Source organism: Erpetoichthys calabaricus, chromosome 8 (assembly GCF_900747795.2).
Source record: "Erpetoichthys calabaricus chromosome 8, fErpCal1.3, whole genome shotgun sequence".
Classification (NCBI taxonomy): Eukaryota; Metazoa; Chordata; class Cladistia; order Polypteriformes; family Polypteridae; genus Erpetoichthys; species Erpetoichthys calabaricus.
Window position 1 is genome coordinate 90,256,032 of NC_041401.2, and position 27,087 is coordinate 90,283,118.

The 27,087-nt window shown below is 37.6% G+C and overlaps 1 protein-coding gene across 2 annotated transcripts in view; it reads left to right on the forward strand.

The window, feature by feature from the left end:
* Positions 1-27,087, forward strand: part of pipox (pipecolic acid oxidase) — a 42,495-nt gene that overhangs the window by 1,259 nt on the left and 14,149 nt on the right. For both annotated transcript variants that reach the window (XR_007935483.1, XM_028807077.2), the window contains exons 2-4: positions 11,134-11,282; positions 18,391-18,589; positions 19,482-19,664. Coding sequence is in view for 1 of the 2 variants with exons in the window: in XM_028807077.2 (XP_028662910.1) it covers positions 11,134-11,282; positions 18,391-18,589; positions 19,482-19,664 (531 nt within the window). In the remaining variant the exon portion in view is untranslated. The remainder of the gene's footprint in view (positions 1-11,133; positions 11,283-18,390; positions 18,590-19,481; positions 19,665-27,087) is intronic.

The following is a 27,087-nucleotide window of genomic DNA, read 5'->3' on the forward strand; positions in this document are numbered from 1 at the left end:
GCCCTTGTCCATGGTGGATTCATGCCTTGCATTTGAATCTGCTGCAACAAGCTTCAACTCCCTGTTTTCTTGGAATTAAAAAGGAAGTTTAGAAAAGGAACAAAAGTATGGGCTTGCAAATCACATGTATATATTTTAGTTTTTTTAGACTTGCTGGGGATCATATGGTCCGACGACAGTGTGTACAAGGCCACAGTGACTTGTAAAAAGCAATGTGCTTTGTCACATTGTCACCTTTATGACACTACAAAAAATAAGAACAAAAAGCTCTTGGCCAAAGTGCATATGGAATTATTGTTAAAAGCAGTCGAATGACCCTAAAATGTAATCAGATTGAGGTTATATACTGTATTTGAAGTTTCTAGCAGACTATGGCACACTCTTTTTTAAAAAAAAAAAAAAAAAAAAACCAGTAACATCTTGGACTGATCACAGTTTCCACTCTGCCCTACATTAATGGATAAAATATGAATTTATATTAGATTCATATTTACCCCCAAAAGAATTAAGGCAAAAGGGTTCATGGCAAAGTATTAATGTGTAGGGCCACTTGTACAAACAGTTAAAAATCTACTAGTTTATTTTGACTTTGGAAATGTATTATTACAGCATAAAAGTTCACATTAAAATACTGAATGGATAAATATGTGGCACAGTGGGTAGCGCTGCTGCCTCGCAGTTAGGAGACCCGGGTTCACTTCCCAGGTCCTCCCTGAATGGAGCTTGCATGTTCTCCCCATGTCTGCGTGGGTTTCCTCCAAGTACTCCGGTTTCCTCCCACAGTCCAAAGACATGCAGGTTAGGTGCATTGGCGATCCTAAATTGTCCCTAGTGTGTGCATGTGTGTGCGCCCTGCCCAGGGTTTGTTTCCTGCCTTGCACCCTGTGTTGGCTGGGATTGGCTCCAGCAGACCCCCGTGACCCTGTAGTTAGGATATAGCATGTTGGATAATGGATGGATGACTACTTTTGCATGCCACTGTAACTGCAAATAGAAAAACCTGGCAGTTATGCTAAAAGGAAAAGTAGCAACAGAAGCAATACAGTATGGTGTAGTTTTCATTTTTAAATTTAAGTCATCTATTTGTCCATTTGTAAGGTCAGTATGTACTTCTCCTCCAAATAGGAATGTTTCTTTACATCATATTTTTACATCATTGATTTACGTCTACTGAAGATTAAATCTTTGTGATTATTTTTCAGCATTGCCTCTTTCTGCTATAAAAAGCTTTATACAAATGCTATCAATAGGGCAAATATTTACTATAGTGATTTGTGCTTTGTGGTCCAAATGATGACATTCAACTGACCGTCAGTCAGACTATATAACTGCACATGGAAGCGGCAGAGCTTAGTTTGGGAATGGAGGCAGGGCTAAGTGTCTTCTGCTGTATGTGCCTCTGATCACTGGGTAAACAGGAAAAAGTTGTTAGTCGCAGCTCCCTTTCCCACCCAGGGGTGGTATTGCTTAATGTGGTATAGTCCTTATTGTGTCCCCTTAGCACACGTGTGACATGGTCCCTAATCCCCAGGACACACAACTCCACTCACATGTTCATAAGCCTGGGAGAGGGCATCAGTATTAGCATGGAGGGAGCCCTTACAAGTAAAGGAACTAGCAAGTGATCCAAGGGTTCGTTTCTTTGTGGGTGGACAGCCACTATAGAAGAGCATGGTCAATCACCAAAATAAACTCTTGCCCCAGTAGGTAATAACGGAACTGGGTGATAGTCCATTTAATGGAGACAGCCTTCCGCTCAATCACTGCATACCTCATCTCCCAGTCTAACAGTTTCTGGCTAAGGTACATAATGGAGCATTCAGCTCCATCAACGACTCAATTCAACATTGCCATGAGGCCAATGTGAGAGGTGTCGTTCTGGAGGAGAAAAGGTAAAGAGAAGTTAGGGGTAATTTGAACAGCAGGCAACATCAGAGCCATCTCCAAGTTATGGAATACTGCATCAGCTTTGGGGCCTCACACTACCATGTTGAAGGCGCTTCTGAGTTAGCTCCATCAAAGGCTCCACCCTTTTTAAGAATCTGGGAACAAAGTATCAGTTATACCCTGGGAGTTCCAGGGTAGTGTGTTACTTGCCTTTTAGTTCACGGGCAGAGCCAGTCTCAAATAGCTGTAACTTCGAGCACCGCAGTTTGAACTGTTCCTGTCCTGCAACATAGCTAAGTATTTGGCCTCAGTCGAGTTTCCTAAAAGGTACATAGGTGAATGAATTTAAATTATAAATGTAAAGCCTAAAACTCTAACATGGAAAGATAAGGCTTTTATTGTAGACCCAAAAATATAAAGCATGGAATTTACTGAAAAAAACTACCCTCACATTATCAGTTCTGTCCAATGCAAGGGCAGTAAATCAATATGCAACCTTAAGATATACAGCAGCATGTCACTCAATCATGCCATCGGAGAAAAGCTCCTGACACTAGTTTCTTAGGTGAGAAAGCTGGGCCAGAAGATCATGTACCAAACCATGATGTCTTACTGCTCAGCAGGCAATGTTGAGATGTCATGGTGAGCATTCAGATCTATAGGAGATGACCAGAGCAGGTAAAAGAAATGCTGTTTTATTATTCAAATCCATGATAAAAAAAAAAAAAAAAAAAAAATCGGGCAATAGGTCAAAAACGGGCAAACAAACATAACAAGCATCAAGAGCTGAATTCAAAATTAGAGACTCAGCTAAAGACTTTTGCACAGGCACTAAACACAATGATAGATCAAATAGCCTTCCTCTTATTATTGCCTTGCCACTTCTCTCATATGACTGCAGTGCAGTTAGTGACGCTTAGTATCAAATAGGGTTGAAATGGGTCCGGATTAAGCTGTACAAAGCAGGAATGGTGGGACAAGGACCTACGTTTTTATCCTAACACATATGTCAGAATTTTAGTGATGCTGGGTGCACGAATGAAGCCTAAATTGGGAGAATCAGGAAGCCTTCACATACACATCACAGGGTAATCGTTTTACTAACAATGGAGTGAGTAAACACCACCTAAATTAACACTGGTGTAAACTGTTAACTAAGTGTGGGGACCCACATGCTGTCAATCTCTCTGATTTTATGTTGAATCGTCAAGTTATTTTAGCTCTGTGGTTATAATGATTTTAGGTCATAAAGTACAGTACTGGTAACCAGGGTTTCGGGACCTCCATGGACACACAGAACTTGACACCTGTCTTGGCAAGGCTACTAAATCAACATTGAAGTGCTGAATGCATCAGAGTACAGTGTACAGTAAATGTTTCATGCTGTAACAATTGGCTTTTTATTGTATTTATTCACTTAAAATACGATTAAGTCAAATATCCATGATTAACAGAGCATTTCAAAACTGTGGTGCAGGTGACATGTTGGTGTCTGGACATTTATAAAGTAAAGGCAATTTTACAATTAAAATTCACCTGTCTGTAGTGTTAAAAAGATATTTATTGCTGTCATAACTTTAGGTGCATAAGCATCTAGTTTGTATTTTAACTGGGTTTATACAGGTGTTTTCTCATTTTTACTTTTTTAGTTTACAAAAGAATTTTCTATAAATTTGTAAGTTATTGTAATCACTTCTCCTTAGCCATGCACTGACCATTTGTAATTTTTTTAAACACATTATGTTTCTATATACTGGTTGTTATGGCTAAGTAAACTTGTCAGCATGCATATAATGTAGTTGAGAGAGAAGAAAAGAATGTTTAGTACATCATTAGAATTTTAGTGTGTACTGCATGTAATGGTCACGCTGACATTACAGAAGGTAATGTTGTCAACATAAAAATCAGTATAGTAGCCTCTAAATCAAAAACAGAAATTACCTTGTCTAAAACCCAGTTCGCTACGGCAGTATAATATTACATCTTTATATTCATCCATCCATCCTCTTCCGCTTATCCGAGGTCGGGTCGAGGGACACCTTTATTTTAATCTACAAAACATGAAACTGAAAAAATCTGTTAATGTTACAGTGTAAAACTGTTAAATTGCAAAGGTAAACAACTGTAAAAACTGTAAAGTGCTGTTTCAGTAACACCGAAGTTATGACATTTGCATATGGAAATGCCCCCTTTTACCATATTTTTCCTAATGAACCTTGTAACTTTGAACAGTAGGGAAACAAGCTTAAACAAATTTAGCAGACTTATTTTATCCTGTGTGCTGAATGCTTTTTGAGGTTATGGAGTTTATGGTGTGTTGTATTCGATAAGCTGGCACACCTGTAGGACACCATACACCACAAAAGCAAACTTTACTTCCCCACCATACAATGTGCCATAGCTTCCTTAAACACATTAATTGTAATTGTTTTCAATGTGTATAATTAAATGGTATATGTTTGCTATTCATTGTTGTAACTTTACTGGTGCAAACTGCATACTGGGTTTTGACCCTGACAATACTTTCTAATGGTCTATTGATTGGCATATTTATCACAGTTCATGGATTTCTGGTTATGGTTAAACATTCCCTCCTGTTGGAATTTGTTGTAAAGAAAAAAAGTTATTTAATACAAAGTTATACCGTAGACCTAAAAATATTGTCACTTTATTTATTACGGTAAAATTCTGGCAACCCAGCTGCCAGTTATTTTATTGGTAAAAATAACATTTTTGTAGGCCTCAAAATACAGTCACCTTTTTTTTTTTATATAAACGGTAAAATTCTGGCAACCCAGCTGCCAGTACATTACTGTAAATTTAACATTTTTTTTTTTTTTTTTTTTTAACAGTGTATAAGTTTTGCATTCATTAACACGTGTACGCTTTACAAACTTCAGCTAAAATGAAGGGAAATTAAGATCACAAAGGATCTGGCAAACTGACAACAGAAAAGAGAAAAACAAAAACTGCAATAGGCATCATTCGTGTAAAAAATATGCACCGGCCTTTGGAGTAAACATTTGCTTCACCTAGGCCAACAGTCACCCTAAGAACATACTGGACTTAAAAACTGTTGTTTAATGTAATGATTTTGTGCTGCTCCTGTTCATGTTATACAGTAGATACCCAGTCACTATGATATGTTGCTTCTTGGCCAGGAGTAGCAGCTTGGAGTAAAGTTTTATCTATGAAAAATAGTAAGACATTTGACAGTATCAGTAGCCTACTTGAGATGATTTTCCTGCAAATCTGAAGTTAAATTGCAACAGTGAAATTTCAGGTTTTCAAGGGGCTAACTATAAGGGGCAGTGAAAAAAAACAAACAAAAGTCATTTCACAAAGCACTATATATACACATCAAAATCAGAATTTGAGCCAATATCTGAAGTTTACAGTCCTCTCCCAGTCAAATCTAAAATCCTATTATTTTTTTAAGATGTGAGTTTCTGCAACTTGTGAATGCTGCAATAACCATTTTAAGTGCTTCCAGTAGTTAGGACAAGTTTTTCTTTTGAGTACAGAGTGCACTGAATTTCCTCCTTGCAGGTCTTCTAAGAAGAGTGACAGCTAATGTAATGCCAATAAAAAGCAGAAAATGCATTTTTTGCTGGAGGTGCACCATGCCCCATAGCTTCTATTAATACCAAGACGGGCAAGATACTTTTAAAGTTTTATATAATATACTTAACTTTAGAACAAAATGCCACATGGCAAATTCATATATATCACGTTTGTGAAGAAATAACTTCAACATGAAAAATACCACACTAATCCTTTAAAGAATGTATGAAATCCCCAGAATAGTACTCAACCCTAAAATAACAGCAAAGGAGGCAGAACAGCTCATAGAATAAGTTTGTTTTTATTTTTTTAGGGTGAAATTCACTTTGCATTTTGTTTCTTTCATAAAATGCATGCAAGTCTACATCTTAATAATACTTTGTATAACAAAAATAGCCAAGGGAATTTTTAAAGCAGTGCATGAACAGGAAGCAAATTAAAACTGGATCAAGCTTTTGAACTGAAGACAGGACTGTTGACAAATAAAGGAAAGGAAAAGGCAGATCTTCAATTCAACATCTCATGTGAACGTGCTTCCTGTTCATGCCTCTCTCTGATATTTTGGAAATTATTAATTTAACAATATTTTCACAACAAATCCATGCATTTTTTTAAGATATGAGCATACAGCTGGTTGACTAGACATGTGGATTATGCAACACAAGTAATGTGGGATTTTTTTTTTTTTTTTTTCAGACATTTTTATATTTTTTCATGTTGTTCAGCGTTGGTCTCCATAGACGCCCATTTTATTAGAAACTGTTATCTCCATTCTCCATGAAAACACAAGATTAATATATTTTTTCTGGCAATCACTACAAACCACATGGAGCAAGTAACATTAAAAAATAGGATTATTAGGTGGATTATTACTTTAATACAGCTAAGACTCAATTGACATAAAACATTGCAAAGTAGGTATCAATAAATTAAATGGTTAAGTGCCAATACAAATATAAAAAGGTAGGGGTGCAAACACAAAATACTGAAAAAAAAAAATCATAAACCAGAATGGGAAATGACATTTCTTCCCATCCTTTCAGCAACATAATTTGAATAAATGTTTACATTTTGCATATGTCATTAAGAAATATACACAATCAAATCAATATTTTTAATAAGCCAAGTGTCTATTAAAACTTTAAAAAAATTAATAATCAAGATCAACTGCATTAAAATAAAGGCTTATGTTGGACCAAAAAGGATTTGAAGAGGCAAGGTTTTGATTCATTTTATAAGTGAAATAAAGTAATACCCCACAAGCCTCCATAATCTTTACATAAACCTTGATAAATTAAGGCACAAAGTAAACCCTTCCTCAAATCCGAAAATAAGTGATGACAAGAAACAGGCCCTCAATACAATAACATATCAGAGATGATGGCATATCATACTCAAATCCTCTATTTTCTTTAACTGTTTTCTTTCAATTCAGTTCTCTCATTCGCTCACCGATTACCTGTAAAATTTAGGACGCATAAAATCTTCACACATGTTACTGTATGGCCATCCTTTAGCTCTGTGGGAATTCCAGTGAGACACCTAGTGAAACTGATCCAACTTAAGGAAAACGTCTGTGTCTGAAAAAGTGAAAGGATTTTCACAATTAAAATTATGATAATGTTATCGTGATATTAATATATTATCATAGTAAAAAGTATGTATAGGAAAAGATAGCATTTGTATTATCTCGAATAAAATCACATCAGTCATTTAATTCCTGTAAGTGGCCTCGAAAATGAGAAGAATAGAAGAATGTCAATTGGGCACACCATGTTTATATAATAAACCTTTATATACTGTCATAAGAGTAAGAAGGAGGCATGTACTAAGAAAGCTGCATACAAGTTGTTTAACCAACATATAAGTTGAAAGACTGGGTTGAAAATCGTAGTAAATACACTTCAATCTGACTTTCGGTAGTCTTGCGCATCAGCACATTAAGCACATATTGTAATTTCAGTAAATGACTCACTTTGTGAAGGACTGCTAAAACTGGCAGATTGGAAACAAGCGACCTCCTCATTTTGATGCCTGTGCTATTCATGCAATAAGTTTGTGATGCTTTGTGTAACACTTCAGTCTTAACAAAGTCTTTGCTCTGAAGAACTATGGTAAATGCAGACATCCATTAGGATTTCACTTTAATGTCACTAGCTGTCCTTGAGCGTTACAGCTGTTCTCGCACTACAAGGTAAAGGCACATATGAAATGTGAATGTTTGCTTCTGACACAACTATTTATTTAGATTTGTTTTAATTACATGTATTTTCTTTTCACCATCTTTAAAGATTAACCCTTTCTCAATATTTTATTTTTAGCCCTTGAAACACCCTAGTTAAAGTCCATGGTAAGCCATTAAAATCATCATAATCATGTTTCTCAGTGAAAGTGTTCACAAATAGTAACCATCAACATTTTAAATTTTAGGACTGAATGCATGACGTACCTATTTTTTGGTTGCTGAAAGAAACACAGTGTAATTTTTATCAGCACTGCCCAGAGGTTCTGCCTCATATGGTAATACAGCTTGAATGCATTAATTACCTCCTAGAAGAAAAATAAAACAAACATTTAAAAGGTCACAATTGTACAGGCTGCGGTTTTGGATTTTTATTTTGATGCTCATTTTACTACACATTAATTTAGCATGTCAGCTGCAGTATTTGACTCCCAACATGTACTGTACATTATGTTCAGTATACAGGAAGGATGCAAGTCAGTCACAAGGATCTGCATTAACTGAGCAATTCTGGGAATGAAGCATCTATATTATAAATACATGATGTCTAAGGAATATAAATGGGGAAAGGGTGAAAAGAAATGAAAATTTGGGGCAGAAAGATACTTCTGCATCAATAAAATGGGGTTATTTAGTCTGCAGGGCACAGAGTTTTGGTCAGATGTTGGTAACTTACAGTGCTTGTTACACTGTTGTGGCCACAAAATTGAGTAAACAAGTACATTTTACTCCACAATTTAAAACAGAATTAAAAGGTTGTTACATGATGAATACTTAATGAAGGAGCTATTTGAGAGAGAAAAAAAAAAAAAAAAAAAACAGAGCCCAGACCCATCTAAAGCAAGCATCACTTTGCAAGAGCAAAACCATAAAGAAAAAGCTCTCGCTGGCAGAAGTAAATTAATTGCTTGTGCCATCACCTTCCATATCTCAAAAGGCAATATTGACCACACTAGATTTTCCAGGGATACACACAGTATACTCGTGCATGCATCTTGTGTAAACTTAATTCCTTAAGATAAATACTCAAAGGTTTCCAGCTGTACAAGAAAGATAACATACCACTGCACACTCATTTTTCCTTGAGTTGCCATCCTACAACTACAATATATACCAAGTGCTGGGATGCTGTAAAGCGTAGACAATTTGAATGCAACACATCTGCTAAAAGACCATTGCAAAAAAAGGGTACTTTAAACCAAGATTTTAATAACAATCAACAATATTATTAAATTAATAATTTAGCAGCAATACAGGTTTAATAATCATTTAATAAATGAGTATTATAAATTGTTGTAATTGATTTAAAATTATATTATTTATAGACCCTTCTTCAAGAAAGAAAGGTACAAGCTGAAATAAAGTGCCATTTGTCCTGGTGTCTATCCCGTTCATTATCATTACGAAACAGTTAAAGACGCAAACTCCATAGAAAAAAAGAATAGGAAAATTGTAAGAGTTATAAACTTAAAACTGTCAAAATATGATTATTTCTAAATGCCTTATGAATGTGAATCCCACACTATTGCTCAAAATGCAAAATAGAGGAAAAAAAGGCCAGCTAGCTAAAGAATTAAATCAATTAGAGGTAAAATGATTGATTGTGAAACTGCTTGGAACAAAAACCTGCAGCCACAGGGGTCTCCCAGGACTAAGACTGGAAACCAATGTTCAAGTTCCTTTAACAACTACAGCAAATAAATTTCTGTACTTCATAAATTCAGCATGTTATACAAGAATACACTGCAAATGTAAAAGAATTAAGACACAATATTTTTACCCTAATAATACATAATTCTATTTATGTGATAAGAAATGTGAAGTGAATGTGCATATTTTTTATCCTAATTTATCAATTTATGACAACTTTGCTTTTCAGGTTAAAGAACATCTTTTTCCATGTACCAATATGCATTTCTTGACTGGAAGTATTTAGAAATTAGCAGCTACATGCACTTAAACATTGCAAAGCAATATAATTTACCAGATTTTATATTCAGTATGGTCACTGACGTGGATATTTCATTCACTTCACATTTACTCAGGACTGGCAACATGTCCAGGGTTGGCTTCTTGTGACCCTCAACTGAAAAAAAACAGATTAGAAAAATGATGGCGAGGGTAGACTTCAAACGCAAAAGAAAATACTTGTGAATGGAGGGCACTCACACAGGTCACTGGGACGTATTTTAACTTAAAGGATGGCACTGTGTTTAAACTGTATACAGTTTAAAATTAATTAATTGGCAGAACAGCTTATTAGAAGTAAGATGACATTCTCAAACCTCCTTAATGTAAGTATTGATCAGGGTTGGTCTAGAGCATATTCTAGCAAGACTGAGCACAAGCAGGGTGCCATCCATTACCGAGTCCAATCACACACAGACGGGCACTCACACGAGCCAAATTCAGAGTTGCCAGTTCAACTAATTGCCACATATTTTGGGGATGGGGTAGGCTGAAGTACTCAGAAGAAAACCCACACAGACATGGTGAGAACATCTAAACTCCGCACAGTCAACATCCAGATACTGGAGTTGAAACCAGTATGTTATTACACTGTAGAGTTTGTTTATCAAAAGTGTGTGTTTTAATAGGATTCTTACAAGAGATATTTCCCTATACACCAAATGTCATTAAGATGTTGCTTTTTTTGGTTTACAGTAAACAGGCTGACCTATGCTTACCGTTCATTGCTGGAAAGGCAAATTGAAATCTGAAAAAAAAAAAAATCTTGTAAGTGGGGTGGAATACAGCTGCTTCTTCTAACTTTGCATCATAATAAGTCTGGGTAAAAATGACAATCTTTCATCAGCAAGTTCTTTCATACTGAAAAAAAACTCCAGTCACAGGTTTATCCCATAAAGTACCTCAAACATCCATCCATCCATCCATTTTCCAACCCGCTGAATCCGAACACAGGGTCACGGGGGTCTGCTGGAGCCAATCCCAGCCAACACAGGGCACAAGGCAGGAAACAATCCTGGGCAGGGTGCCAACCCACCGCAGGACACACACAAACACACCCACACACCAAGCACACACTAGGGCCAATTTAGAATCGCCAATCCACCTAACCGGCATGTCTTTGGACTGTGGGAGGAAACCGGAGCGCCCGGAGGAAACCCACGCAGACACGGGGAGAACATGCAAACTCCACGCAGGGAGGACCCGGGAAGCGAACCCGGGTCCCCAGGTCTCCCAACTGCGAGGCAGCAGCGCTACCCACTGCGCCACCGTGCCGCCCCTACCTCAAACAATTACTGTGAAATCAATCTTTATAAATAAAAATTTTGAAGCCTATTTTTTGCATATATAAAGTTGAAAATAAGATTATGAAAAACATTTCAAACCCTGTATTATTGGTATTAATATGATGAATTTTTCAGAACCTACGCAGGCTTCACTGCCACATTATTTTGTTGTTTGCTTTTATCTAGTTCATTCTCCCTCACTCTCGTGGGAGCTCTCATGGACAATCACGCATCATCAGAGAAGCATACCATGAAGACTACTATACATGCATGATTCCTGAATGTTATCGCCTCTGGGCTGAAGTAGAAGCTGAAGCCAATATTAACATATTCAGGTTCATATTTTTTTGATTTCTGCTCTTTTGCTTATAACTAATGCAATTCTTAGTAATTAAGGTAACTGGTAAGTATTTGGCCATTACTACTCATTTAATTATACCTTACAGTATATGCTTTAAGACATCAAATTCAAAAACCACAGATAATACATAGTAAACACCAAGCAAATCAGAGTGCACATTAAAAAAAAACACATGCAACATACATACATAGAATACATGTAAAATATACTATTTTAGAGAAGGACCAGACCTCGCTATATTATACAGATATTTAATCAGATTCATCGCACTTATTTTTATCCACCTAAACTTTTTCTTAACTCTTTCTTAATTTCACATCCTGTATACTCCGAAACTGTGAATATTGATCTTATATTATACCCAGTCATCATCCCAACGAGATTTACAGAGTGCAGCACTGCCTTTTCAGTTGACTACTACACATAATGATGAAAGGGTCAATTCTGTGTACATCAAAGGTTCTCTGTTACAGCTTTAGCTGCCAGGTAAAGTTATTTGGCTGGTAAATTAATGCATTTAGCACTACAAATATAGAAACATATTTAAGAATGCCTAAAATAAAAGTTTAAATGATGAAAATGCAGGAATAGGTGAAAAAAATATAGGAGGTAGTTTTGCCTTTTTCAGTTTGCAGTAATATTTAGGTTGGGATTTCATAGCTGCTTCTACTGAATTAGCTAAATGTTAATTCAAGGGACATGAAAGGTTGTAGCTGCCAGTCGAAGCTGATTGGCAGGTAATTGCAGGTAGGTAGCATTAGAGGGCAAGAAACATATTCAAAGACCTTTACAGAAAAGGCTGTGCTGCTTATTATCTACAAAAAAATCAGAGAAAAACTAAAAAAAAAACCAACATTACCAATGAAACCAAAAGGAGAACCTATATATTTCAGGACTGGATGTTACTAAAAGTAAAAATTAAAGAAAATGTATTTAAAAAGAATTTACAAGTATAATTCGAAATCCAGTCATTTGAATGTACTCAAAACATGAATTCAAGGAAGTAAAAAAGAAATATAGCATCGTATCACCAAAAAAACCTAATGCACAGAAATTCCATACTGCAAAAGCCTTTAACAAATGGTCAAAATCAAAATAAGGCCCAAAAATGAAAAGTATTAGTTGTTGAAAACACCTTCCTCATCATCACAGCCATCTCTATATGCATCAGAAGTTTGAATGTATTGTCAATATGCTACCAGAAGCTAGAACATTTCACATTACGCAGAGCACAGCATCGCTACTGTGTGGGGCAGGTGAAGACATGTATTATTATAGTATATATGGAAATTAATAATATTGCATCATGTGTCTTGAAAAACAAATTCAAGGAACTTGAAAATACACTTGGGTCCTAAATCAAATTAGTTACTGGTATGTTTTTCTGAGATGTTTCCTGTACCAGTCAAGAATCTACATTTTTAAATGTTAATATCCAGCCAGAATAAGTATGCACAATACTATGACTACCACAGTACTGGATCTGTAATTGTAATTTGTCGGTCATTAGAAAATGAGTGTCACTATGATTTGGGTTTTTCTAGTTTGGGCTCAATGTCTCCACCCACCTTTTCTCAGTGCTTTGCAGTAAGGTAGAAAGAATTCTTAATAAATTCCGAGTGAAACTTTGTCAATATAGTGACATACATAGATGAGGGGGTGATGTATAAATTAGGATTATTTTTAATCTTAAAATGTGGATACTGTATGTCTATAATAAGTCTATTATATACGGATGTGACTCAGAGTTAAATGGGAAAAACAATGAAAGTTTGAACATATTATGAGGCTTTTGTGGAAACCTGTTTTGATGTTTATGATAGTATGCTATTAACACAGAAGACTATTGAGTCTAGATTTGGCCTTTTTGTAGTTAAATACAATTTTATATATACATGCATAGGTCTGTTCACAGCCAGTCAGCAGACATCCACCACATATATACACATATCCACATATGCATACAGAGCTCACTGTAGGCACGTACACCAGGACAGATTCAGGCTCCCTATTATCATGTATCGCTGAACAATAAAGATAAATTAACAATAACAAGAACATTTGTGCCTGTATCTATTTGTTTGATTTCTGAGAATGAGGAGGAATTAAACTTATGTGTTTACACTATTGCACACTTTTAAATACACTTACTTCAAGTGTAACCAGAAGTATATGCAGTGCAGTGGAGACGGTGCTATGCAGTCTGATCCAATCACTGGCTGACAGAGGTCTCCTTTAAGCTCAAGAGTAGAACTTGTAAGTGCAAACATCCAAAGTTCATGTGACATCGTGAGCTATCTCAGGGAGGGTAGCTGCTGTGAGAGGGAGAGCCAGCCAGACCAATTCCTCGGCAGACACACCCAACCAATTTATATTCACAAAGCAAAAGTTTGAAATTTGGGAAGGAACTTATTTTTCGATCCTGTTCCTGAACGCTCTGAAAAAAACTTTCATTCAGCTCGCAGCCACTCCCAACAAAATTTAATCCAGTTTCTGTGTGCTTTCTCCAGCTCCCATAAAAAGGTTCCATGCTGGTTTCATGGTTCCATTCTTAAAGAACAGAATACACAAGGAAAAAAAAAAACATACAGATGTGTGTTAATCTGTTTCTGAATGTTTTTTCTTTTTCACAATACAATCAGAATGGGCCTATTCCTATCATTTTCAGTTGATAGGTAGATCAAGCAGAGGGTGACCAGACAAGACTCCTGCCCTGTTTAAAAAAATATATAAATACATATCCGTATCTTTAAATTTTTTCCTTTTTTGCTACTATGGAAGACAAATAACAACCCAGAAATTGTTTAAAAATTTTACTCAGAAGCTGAATATAAACTAAGATGTTTATATTGATCGAATTGTTTGACTAGAAAAATAATCATTCATTTTATATGAAGCCACGTATCATGTTTTTACTATATCCCTCCTCGTGGTCCTTTTCTTTGACAATGGTAACAGAGTGTGCCGCTAAAACATGCATTTAAAATACATGTTATTCACACACACACACACACCAGGCAAGATACAAGTTGGCAGCTAACTGGTCACTAACCCATCCAAACGTTGATAAATATATGAAGAAAATATTAAAAAAAAAAAAAAAAAAAAAAACAATACCCCAATCATTATTGTGCATCAGTCTTACAAGCTGCTGTACCTATGCAGCTCAATGACCAGAATGATTCATTTAGGAAAAAAGAAAGACACCCCTGCATCACAGAGACACACATTATATTTTCTGACTGTATGAGCTTTTATGGTGAAACAATATCAATTACAACATTCATGATAAATGGCCCCCGTGTCTGCGTGGGTTTCCTCCGGGCGCTCTGGTTTCCTTCCACAGTCCAAAGACATGCAGGTTAGGTGGATTGGCGTTTCTAAATTGGCCCTAGTGTGTGCTTGGTGTGTGCGTGTCCTGCTGTGGGTTGGCACCCTGCCCGGGATTGGTTCCTGCCTTATGCCCTGTGTTGGCTGGGATTGGCTCCAGCAGACCCCCGTGACCCTGTGTTCGGATTCAGCGGGTTGGAAAATGGATGGATGGATGATAAATGGCCTGCCTCGCAGTTAGGAGACCCGGGTTTGCTTCCCGGGTCCTCCCTGCGTGGAGTTCGCATGTTCTGCCCGTGTCTACGTGGGTTTCCTCTGGGTACTCCGGTTTCCTCCCACAGTCCAAAGACATGCAGGTCAGGTGCATTGGCGTTTCTAAATTGTCCCTAGTGTGTGCTTGGTATGTGGGTGTGTGTGTGGTTGTGCGCCCTGCCAGGGGCGGCCTTAGGCATATGCAAACTGTGCACCTGCACAGGGCCACCAAATCCCAGGGGCCGCCAAGCCAATATATATTGAATATAAAACAGAAAGAGAAAATAACGACACAGATGACGGCAATGTGGCCGAAAAACATTGTGTTTCTTGTTAATTAGTACACTGTATTTACTAATGTCGCTAGAGTCGGAGCAGTAAGCTATATGTAGTATTATAACGTTCTGCTGTAATGAGAATATCATGGGCCGCCACTTGGTTTTCAAGTTACTTACACGTGCACATAAAAGCGAAGCTAGTGCAAGTGGGTGAGGCGTGTTACAAGTTAATGTAGCAGTGCTTCCTCCACGTGGTGCCTGGTGGAAACAGTGAAAGCTGGAAAAATGCAGCGGCAAATTTCGGCAAAAGTTAAACACTTGTGTCATGAGCACGAGGCGGCTATGCAGTATCCACAACTGACGTGGCCATCCGCCGTGCATAAGATACCATATTGACATTGGCGGGCGAAGGGGCCACCGATTCTTTCTCTGCCCAGGGCCGCCACGAGCCTAGAGCTGCCCCTGGCCCTGCGGTGGGCTGGCAACCTGCCCGGGGTTTGTTTCCTGCCTTGCGCCCTGTGTTGGCTGGGATTGGCTCCAGCAGACCCCCATGACCCTGTAGTTAGGATATAGCGGGCTGGATAATGGATGGATGGATGGATGATACATGGCTATAAGAAAATAACCATATTTTATCTAATATATATGTATATACAGTTTATTTTCCAATTATTTTCTCAGAGTTTTATCTTTGTTCTGGCTGCCCACTCCCAACCACATGATTAAATTCTAACCGCCGCTTCTGCTCACAAACCTTAAAGTTTAGTCCTGCCCCGCAAACCTTTGAGTTATGTCCCATGGGAATGAGGAGCAAAGTAAACCAACATGAGCACAAGAGTCACAGGCCAACTCCACGCAGATGAATCTTACTAGTTTCTGAGTGTAGTCAAGTGTGTGTATCAAGGATTGTCTCATAAGGCAAGTGTCCTAGTTGTGAATTCCAGTCAATCCTATCAAACACAAACTCAATTCCTGTTCTTAGCATGACCAGTTACAAACAACCTCCTTAACCCACCAAGCCAAAAGTAAATCGTTTATTCAGTTACTTATTTGGGCTCTTGACTTTGAGTGTACAGACACTATAAGAAAGGTATCTGCAAAGGAAAAAAAGGTTGCAAAGACAAAGAGACAAGACAAAAACCCTAATCAAAAATAGACTAAAGTCAAAATTACTAGAAGGAGATATGTCACCAAAGCCCAGTAAGCTAAACCAAAAGGCAAATAAACAAATGAAATCATCCTGTCTCCCTGAAAGTGTTTTTAGCACTGGCCACTGCATAACATCCAGACACTATCTGAAAACAATGTATGCAACACACTTAATAGTACTTAAGCATTGTTTGTAACATATGTAACACATCTTCAATGTAAAACAACTCATCTTACGCAGAAATGGAGTGATTGACAAATCCTTTTACAAGTAAGTATTTTTTTTTTATTGTTTTACATTTGTATAATACTGCCATCACTTGCATTTTACTAGTGCCATTGCTTAACATGGCCACCCTTCCTATTTTGAGATTATCATGTTTTCATTTCTGGTGCTTTCAATTAGACACAAATCTGTTGAAGGCTTAAGGATTACCTTTGTGGATAATAGCTCAGTAAAAAAAATTATGGAATAACTCCATGGATGCAATTAGTTTAAAGGGGATTGTCTTGAAGACCCAACATCAAAAAATGTCAATGCATATATAGTACCTCTGTCAGTACGGCCCTACAGGACAAGGTTTGAAGTGGTGGGCTTACGTTTTCTTAGCCACTTAGAAAGTCTTTCAGCAAAAAAAACAACCATTAGTTAGACAGCATCTAAATGAATACCATTCTCTGCATGAGGATCTTGAGAAAAGTGCACAAACATTTAATATAGACTGCATAAAGGGAAAGCAGAAAAACATCAAACAAGAAAAATATTAATGAACAAAAATATAGGAGAAATAAATAGATATATGTATAGAGTATAATATACACTATTAAATGTATACTTCTAATCTCAAGGATCATAAAAGCATAACATAAGCTCTAGCAGCAACAATATTTCTTTGGGATTTTGATATTACTGGAATGACAAAATGATAATCAAATGAGGTGTGGCAATGTGGGTCTCAAAAATATTAAGAACATTTTGATCAATACAGAACAAGGAAAGTTATCTGAATCATAGCAGTTAATGTGAAGAATGAGGTCCAGTAATTTAGTGATTGTAATTTGGCTACAGGCCACTGAATTATAATCATTCAAACAATAGTATGTTTTTTAAGAAATGAAACGTACTATTTGTAGCTAAGACGTGGTAATCATGCATCTTTTCAAATTTCCAAACATTGACTGAGAAAACCTTATTGGAAAGATAGGAGAGGCAAATGGTAGTTACCTGATCTAGCCTGACGGAAATTGCATGAATCCTATTTTCTAATAGGCATAGAGTAAGAGAGAAGGAATTGGTTGCCTCTATAAGAAATACGTTTTGAAAACTCACAAATACACACCGAAGCAGACTTCTTCAGACTGAGATAACATCTGGAATATTCAGAACAGAAAAGCAAAAACATTTGTGTGAACAAAAGTGTTTCCTTTATTCTGCTACTTACTCGTATGTTTACAGGATACTGCAATGTGAGAATTACAAAGTGTATTAGTGTGAGTAAATTCAGCAACTTGTGCCATTCAATAAAAAAAAGAAACAGTGAGAGAGCTCTAAATGCTTACGTTGTATTACATCTTATTATACCAAATCTGTGCTTCATATTGTTTGACACTAAAACTGTCAGATTTTATAGCCCTTGCTTGATCACCTGGCAACTTCACCATCTATCCGATTGATTCAATGAGATTTCAGAGACTTCTGAGTAGTGATGGCTTTTGTTCATTCTAATACCTCTCCACGATTATTTATTAAACAATTTTTTTGATTAAATTTGTTTATAAACAAATTCAACTCTAAACATTTAAAGTTTGGCAAAATTGATGGAGGAGGCCTAGCCCAAAGATGATAAGCAGGTATCTTTATTGTGTTGTCAGGTCGAAATAGTTAATATTGTACTTGAAGCTAATTGTGAGTGATTTTGGAGAGCTGAAACTATCTGGTATGTCATCTCATTCCTGAGATACTGAAAGTAATAGCAAGCCAAGCCTTGACAGGCACTAAACTTTGAAAATGTGACTTTTTACATGATAAATCATTAAACATCTTAAGTTACCAGTTTTATATCCTATAAATAGAAAAACTGGACTGTTAGTCATTGGTGCTGAAGAGGACAGGGACTTCCAAGCCATCAAAAGAGTACTGCAACAGGAAAATATGACACGTGAACAGTTTGCTGAACGTTTTTCATCTGTCCAGTTACCAGTGGGAAAATCTGTAGTAGATGATGAGAATGCTGGGGTACTGTTTGCTGACAGAGGACTCAAAGCCGTGCAGGTACGTTAACCACTGCTACATACCATGGGTTCCTTCTGAAGCTTAAAAACTACTAGATTAAGCAAAGTCTTTAATACCAACTCTTTTTGGTAAAATCAGTTATAAATTATTAAAACCCTTGCATGTAATATTGAAACATTTCACAAGGATCATCTTTTCAAATCTTGTTCTTTTAAATCAGCTGCATTTTTCAAGTGCTAACACCTACCCTCCAACTTGCAATCAGTCATCACAGCAATCTGCCAATTCTCAGTTTCCCAACGTGCGCTTTTTAAATCATGTAATATATATCCATGGGATTTTCTGCTTGTCTCATACATATCCTGCTGTGAATGATCCTTTACATGTCAGATCACAGAGTAAAGGTTTACAGGGAGTATATTGGAAATGGTGCACAACAGAATTAGAGGAAGGCAGAGCAGTGTGATGCCAACCTTTCTTCTAAGTGACCAGCTGGATAGGAATCCCTTATATAGATATTTGTAATTATCTCTCTGCAGAGTACCCTTTGGAATGTCTTGTTTTGGTGTTAAAGGTAGTAATCATATTCTGGCTCCCCAATAGCTATAAATCTTTTTTTTTTTTTTTTTTTACTCTGCAGTGTTCTTAAAATAGTAAACCCAATTTCACATTTTTCACCAAATTTCATCATGAAGAAGTTCACTCTGCATGAACCAATGTAGCAGGATTAAGGGCTTCAGACTTGTTACGCTGTGCTTTGCTTGTGAGTCCCTATCACTCACTTCAGCTATGGGACCCAGTTGTATTAACTGATGGTATTAAAATGGCATGCACTTGTTGATCACGAATGTCATTGTGGGAATGGAGGAGAATAATGAGATGGCAAATCTTTGGCATAGTATCAGATGATAATGAATTCTCTTTCCCTTAGGCTCTGTTTCAGAGATTTGGTGGTGTAATTCATGATGGTGAGAAAGTCATGGAAATTATACCTGGTTCAACTATAACTTTAACAACCAAAAATGGCAAGTACCAAGCCAGAAGTGTAGTGATCACTGCAGGACCCTGGGCCCAAAGCCTGCTAACCAGCATTGGGATTGAACTGCCTCTACAGGTCTGTGTCATTAATACCTAACTGGCTTAATCTCTCATTTTAAGTAGCAGTAATTCTTTTTGATGGAATAGAGTATCTTTATGCTTGATACATTTTATTTTTCCTTCACTAGCAGAAAAGCCTGTCACTAGTTTTTCCCATTTTATTCAAAGGAACAAAATTAAATTATGTTAAGGTATCAAAATCTAAAAGCATGATGTACCATTGGTACTTTTACAACCTATGCTTTTGTAATCTGCATGGTAGCTGACATGCAATATTACCAAAATATCTAAGTGGCCCACCATGGACATACAGTATTTTACCACATTAAAGAACTCAAAGCATACACAATATAATCCTAAAAAAACAGCAATTGTTTGTGCAAAAATATACATTTTTAAGATGTATGTCTTGAAGGGTATCAAATAGTGAAGAGAACGGAAAGTGGAGAGGTATATGTCACTAGTATAAAAGGAGCTATAACAATGCTAGCATTTATATATGTGATGCAACGATGCAAAAAAAAAAAAAATGTTTACCTGTATCAATTAGCAAATTAGTCTGCTTCAAAAATACCCATAGCCTTTCTGCTTATTTATAAAAGGAAAGCCCCATTTAATTGTGTTGTCTAATTTAACTTTGTTACCCACTCCATAACCGTACACAAACAGGTATTACCAGCAGCCACGTAAAATGAATGCACTCAGCAGTTACGTTTATCTATAACACAGTCATACTTGGCTGAATTATAGGGGCACATTAAGTCTTGAGAACAAATGTAGAAGAAAGCTAAACGTTAACTGGAAAGGACCACAAGAATAGATTCAAAGCAAAAACATTCAGTAACTAAGGCAGAATCCAATTTATTTAGAGCCATCAGGCCTGCCATGTCTGCCATTCTCTTGTGTAAAGCTTGGCACAGTCTTGAATGAGATACCAGTCTATTGAAGGGCACAGTCATGCACAAAACCACTTTTACACAAACTCTGCAAATATAAGGGTTATGCTAACTGGAGCTTCTAATTTGATCCATGTGACCATGAGTTTTATTGCAACAACAACATTTATTTATGGAGCACATTTTCATACAGATGATTTAGCTCCAAGTGCTTTAAAAGATGAAGAAAGAAAAGCTTATCAAATTATTAGGAACTAGACTCTAAAGCAAAAGTTTGAAAGATTAGTTTCTGGTCTGAACTACCTTGCAATCTTTAGCAAATCACTTAACCTATCAGTGCTCCAACTGTAAACCAGTATGGAAATAGTTATGTTGAAGCAGATGAACTTTTAAAGTGTCACGGGATTGTGTTCAATTGAAAGACATGATATAATTTTAATATAAATATATAAATATAAATGTAATTGTGAATTTCCCCTTGGGATTAATAAAGTATCTATCTAAAATTACAACTGCTTGTTTTGTTTGTGATGGGTGCTTGCAGAGTTCTGCTGGCCTCTCTATGTCCCTGCCTTGTGTCTCATGTTGCTGCAGTACGGTCTCTCGCCCCTCAATTCTGAATTGAATTACGTGGGTTGGGAATATTATGTTATTTTAACTTAACAGTATGTCTTTGGACGGTAGGAGTACCATATTCTTAAAGTTATGCTAACACAAAAAAACACACCCTACCCTACCAGGAACTGAACCAGGTGCTGTGAAGTATGCATACAAAATGCACCATGCCTTCAATTTCTCACAATGTTAGAAACAAGTCTTCTCCAGAAATACTCATATCAACCCAGTGCTTGAAGTGGGCTCTGGTACTCACCGTTATGCAGTACCGGCACCTCTTCCAGTTTAAACATTGAGTACCAGCACCTCTTTGTTAATTTTCCTGATGGGCTGCTTTTTGATCGACTGTCATTGTCACATAATGCAAGTTTCACTGCACCAACAGCTTTTCTTAGTGTACCAATGAGTACCAGCACCTCTTCACGGGGGAACAGCCACCCCTGCCAAATTTGATCGAAAGTCACTATATCACCACAAATTGAGTACTGCCAATAATTTGGTTCCACTTCAAGCATTGTGTCAGCCTATCCGTAAAGTTTTTTCTATGCTTAAAAATACACTTCATATATTAAAAAATGTTATTGTACATTTGTCACTGAAAGCTATCTACAAAACAAGAAAGTGGATGTCAGTTTTATTGATATTGTCACAAATTAAGGTGGTGTGGAGTCTCCTCTTTTTCATGAATCCTCAATGCATTTAAAATGAAGTACTGTACCTGTATAATAATATTTCAGAATGGAAAAGGTTTGAGAAATGATCAAGTAGTTTCTATACCGTCATTAATTCATTTGGACATTAGTTGAGATTAGATAATAACACCATGCAGTTGAATAACTGAAATGCTCCATGGCACGCGTTCGGTCTCACGTTATTGTAATTAATTTAATAATCATTTCTTTCTGACGTGTCGGCTACTTGCATGTGACTAAAGCCAGTCTAATTCACTTGCGCAGTTATTAAACGCTAGAGAGATGGCAGAGTTCCGAAATTTTCTAGCATGGCTGAGTTGATTAATCTTTTCATCTCTTGGAAGAGACTGCTGTATTTTTAAGTCTTAAGACGCTTTACTAAAAAACCTCAGGAGCGAAAAAAAACAACCAGAAGGAACTCCGCCGAGCGGAACTGCCTTTCCAGCCGTAACGAAATAAAAGTGATTGATTTATTCTGCTGAGACCACCAGATTTAAGGGTTTCACGGCGGCAACGACCCTGACTGCATGATCCCCCATAAATCCTGACCAGAGACTGCAGACTAGACTCGACAGACCTTGAAAGGTAACTTACGTTTGAGGGTGTATAGGAGCAAGCTTTTTCTGCCTTTACTCTCGAGGTTAACAGTGGCCTTTTGCCTCCAAGTCCTGCTGCATAAGTTACGCGCGTTCCCGCGAAGAGTGCGGCCTCTTGTGAGCGCGCATGCCTAGTGCTATTGACCCTGTACTGAGAAGTTAAGCAAAATGTCACATTTTATCGGCTAACTAGAAAGATTGCAACATGCAAGATCTTGTCTGAAGAAGGGGCCAGAGTTGCCTCGAAAACTTGCATATTGTAATCTTTCTAGTTAGCCAATAAAAGTTGTCATTTTGCTCAACTTCTCACTACATCCATAAGATACGGTACCACATCCTAGTTCTACCACCCTGTCCTAAAAGATTCGACAGCTGCCTATTTAAACTGAACTACTGTACTGGTTTACAGTGATGATCAAACAATTACATGTTTTAAAACTTCCCACACTAACCTTCTCGGTTGGTTCGACGTTGAACTTTGTCGTCTCGGATAATGAAGATGAACCCCCCGAGTTGGTAGTCCGACTGCCGTTTTGTGATATTCTCGGCATCCTCTCGACCCCAACTTGATACCTGTAGCGACTACCACATTAGTCGAGGTTCAAGCAGCCTTAACCAACGTCCAAATTCTCACAAATGAATATAATTTTGCTAAATGCTAACTAACTATACCAACTATTTTGCAGAACAAAAAATACTTCGGTGAATCCATTTACATTGCTTGTTATAACGAGGGTTCAAAGGTACGACAGGGCGGGAAAACGACGAATGTGGCTACACCTCCTTAAGTTGGCCGTGAAGTGCAGACTGTACCTCCAAACCTTACCATGTACGCATGCGCAGTGACTTTACCGTCGCGGTTACCGCTCTGTTTTCAGGAAGCTTCGTTTCAGGTTTGCTTTCTATAATCACGTTTTCCTTACTGAATAACATAATTGGTGTTAATGAATTAGTGTATAACAGAGATGAGTTTTTTTTACATTAACTTGCGATGTCAGGAGCCTAGCAGCAGAGCTGTACTCACTAATTATTTTGAATAATAATTTGCTGCAAATACAGCTATAGCAAATATTTATAGCGGCGCTGACAGAGCACTAGTTCAGACTGCCACCTGAATAATGAAAATAGGTGTTTGTGGCTTCATAATTATGTAAATATTTGTAAGAACAGGGGATGACCTTAATTAGGGGACATCACTGGGTGGAGAAAACAGTGGTAGCTGGTAAGTACACGTCAAACAGCCGCAGGAGGGGGCTGTCACTGGTAAACCTTTGTATTTGTTGCCAACCGCCCCAGACAATTATCCAATGCCTCGTTAGTCTGCCTCAGCTGATGGCTACAGAGGTCTGAATGTGAACACAAGAGAAGGTGGCAAATGAATGCATTATAACATTGCGTTATAACATTGCTTAAGATAGTGAAGATAGTGAAAACATTCAAGTCCAGTTTTATTGTACATAATTTTTAAAAAATATAATTAGTAAATGCACTGTTTTCCTAATTTAGTAATGACATGTTAATCTCGGTTTAACTGATATGTCCATATTCTTTATCCATCCATCCATCCATTTTCCAACCCGCTGAATCCGAACACAGGGTCACGGGGGTCTGCTGGAGCCAATCCCAGCCAACACAGGGCACAAGGCAGGGAACCAATCCCGGGCAGGGTGCCAACCCACCGCAGGACACACACAAACACACCCACACACCAAGCACACACTAGGGCCAATTTAGAATCGCCAATCCACCTAACCTGCATGTCTTTGGACTGTGGGAGGAAACCGGAACACCCGGAGGAAACCCACGCAGACACGGGGAGAACATGCAAACTCCACGCAGGGAGGACCTGGGAAGCGAACCCAGGTCCCCAGGTCTCCCAACTGCGAGGCAGCAGCGCTACCCACTGTGCCACCGTGCCGCCCCATATTCTTTATAGTTATTTTAACTAAAAACTGTAAAAAGGATTGCTTCTCTATTTTATTCCTATTATTGAAAACTCTATAAAATCACCAGTATAGGTTAGCAAGTACAGTGATTTCAGAAAGTATTCAGAACACTTCACCTTTTCATATTTTGCTATGTTATAGTCTTGTGCTAAAATCACTTAAATTAATTTTTTTACCCACATCAAGCAGTACTCAATACCCAAGAACAGCAGTCCCCAGCCCCCGGGCGGGGGACCAGTACCAAGCTGCACAGAAAGAAAAAAAATGTTTTTATTTTATTTCCATTTCATTGCCTATCAGAGCCTGCAGGGTGTTTTATTTTGAAAAATGACCAGGGGTCTCACGTACAACGGCATGCATAGAATTCACAGTAAAACATGGCTTACGGACAAAAGTGGAAATGTGCATACACACAGAAAAATTCAGATGCACAAAACTGGGTAAGCCAACTTCCACGCATTTCCGTTCCATAAATCCCGGTCAGCGTGAAATGTAACAAACATGCATGTGCCTGCCGCCCCATCCCAGCTCCTCCCAGAATTATTCCCCTTTGAATATGCAAATCTGAGGCTAAGGATCTGCGCTGGTATCCCCAAGGTTGCCGGTTCGAATCCCTGTTACTGCCAAAAGAGATCCTACTCTGCTGGGCCCTTGAGCAAGGCCCTTAAGCTTCAGTTGCTGCAGGGGTGCTGTACAATGGCTGACCCTGCGCTCTGACCCCAAGGGGTATGCGAAAACTAACAAATTCCTAATATGAGAAATTGTACAAGGCGAAATAAAGAACAAAAAAAAACAATATAAGTAGCCCCTTACGTTTTCATTTTGCGAAGTGGAGGTCCTTCTCAGTGAAGTGGAGGCAAGGAAAAACATATTTTTTGGTGTATGAGGCAGTGGTATGAGCAACAAAAGCAAACTGATGGAGTGGCACTCAAAAGTTTAAGTTCAGAAAGTCGCACAATGCCTGAAATAAAAAAGAAGTGGTCAGATGTTAAAGTTGAGGTGAAAAGGCGAGTTATAGCCCACCGTCAGAGTGTCATACAGAAGTGTACTGTATTAGGGTACAGAAAAAAGAAAAGAAAATTAGGGACACAAAAAAAGGTTCAAATATTGACTTGAATCTCAAAATTTCCACTTATATCTCATAGTTTCTTCTGTCATTAAAGTAGAACGTCAATAAACTTCAACTTAAAATTAATATTTAATTTACTAGAGTTTCTTAAATTCCATCGTAACTAAAGTAGCACGTTAAATGCTTCATATTCTATGTGTTTTCCGACCCAGTCATTTATCACTACATGCTTCTTAAAGGGGCTTTCTCTTTCGTAGACAGGAGCACGCAGGCATTGATCGCCATACAGAATACATTACATTCTTGATATTATAGCTCTCTGAACATTTTAGAACACTAACATGTATACTTGATATCATTTTCATGATGAAATGCATTAAAGCATGTATTAAACATGTGGGGGCACAGTAGCGCAGTGGTAGCGATGAGATTGGCACCCCATCCAGGGATTGTTCCTGCCTCCTGCATAATGCTTGCTGGGACTCGCACAACCCTGAATGGATGTTCACTCAATTACGTTCACCTCTCTTTTAAGTTGCTTTGGATAAAAGTATCTGCTAAGCAAATAACTGTGAATGTAAAATAAGACCAGAATATGGAAAGTTTAATAATAAAAGTAAGATTCTCCTATCAGCTCTCCACCACACTGTAATGAAAAAAACAGAAAGACAAAATCAAAGTAAAATGTCACAGTTTCATATTGTGACTTGATAAAATGTGTATGTCTTAAGGAGTGACTATTATACATTGCAGAATCAAAGTAATCTCTTTGTCAGAGCTTCTGTTGCCACCTTGCTGATGCAGTATGGGCAAAGTAACTTGACCTTAGATGCTCCCTGCTTCTCCCCCATTGTGTAATCCTTTTCTCAGGATTCTAAGAGATACTAGCGATCTTGCTTACTTGACCTGATACTTTTTCATTCTGCCACTGTGGTGTTTATACCACTGTGTGGTTACTCTCCTTATGTGATCTGCACTGCGATTACAAATTCTAAGTATTTATATCTTGAAATCGGCAGTCAACCCACTATTGACAAAGACAGTTGATGGGCAAAGGAGACATTTTTTAATATTTAGTTTACTAGCTGTTGATAAATTCACATTGGTTGTTCTTTTTTATCTTAAATTGTGTCTCCTAGATGTTTTCTTAGCTACAGATCTTTTATTAGAGGCTTTCCTCTGTCTGGTGTCTAGTTAGAAAGCCTGTGGAAACACTGTTTCACCTGGACATTTTTTGTGTTAGCCCCGTTCTTGGGTTTATTCATAGATGGTTTATTTCAAAGGGTTCTAAGTTCATATCAGAGCTAGATAATTTAAATTGCTAGTGGTTGCTAATATTCCTAGTGTAAGAGTTTACAAACCCATTTAAATACACATTTTACACACAAGCGTTCATATTCTCTGGATTCTATGTACCCCAACATTTCATTATAGATGTAGACTAGAGGAACTAAGTAAAGGAAATAGCCATTGATGACTGTCCAATGCTACTTCGGTGCATACTAAATGTACCATCCAATTCAGGATTACAGAAACACGATCTGGATAAGAATCAGTCATGAACCAAATATCAGTCTATTAAGTGGTACAGCAAACATAGCTGCAGCCAATTTCAAGCCAACAGT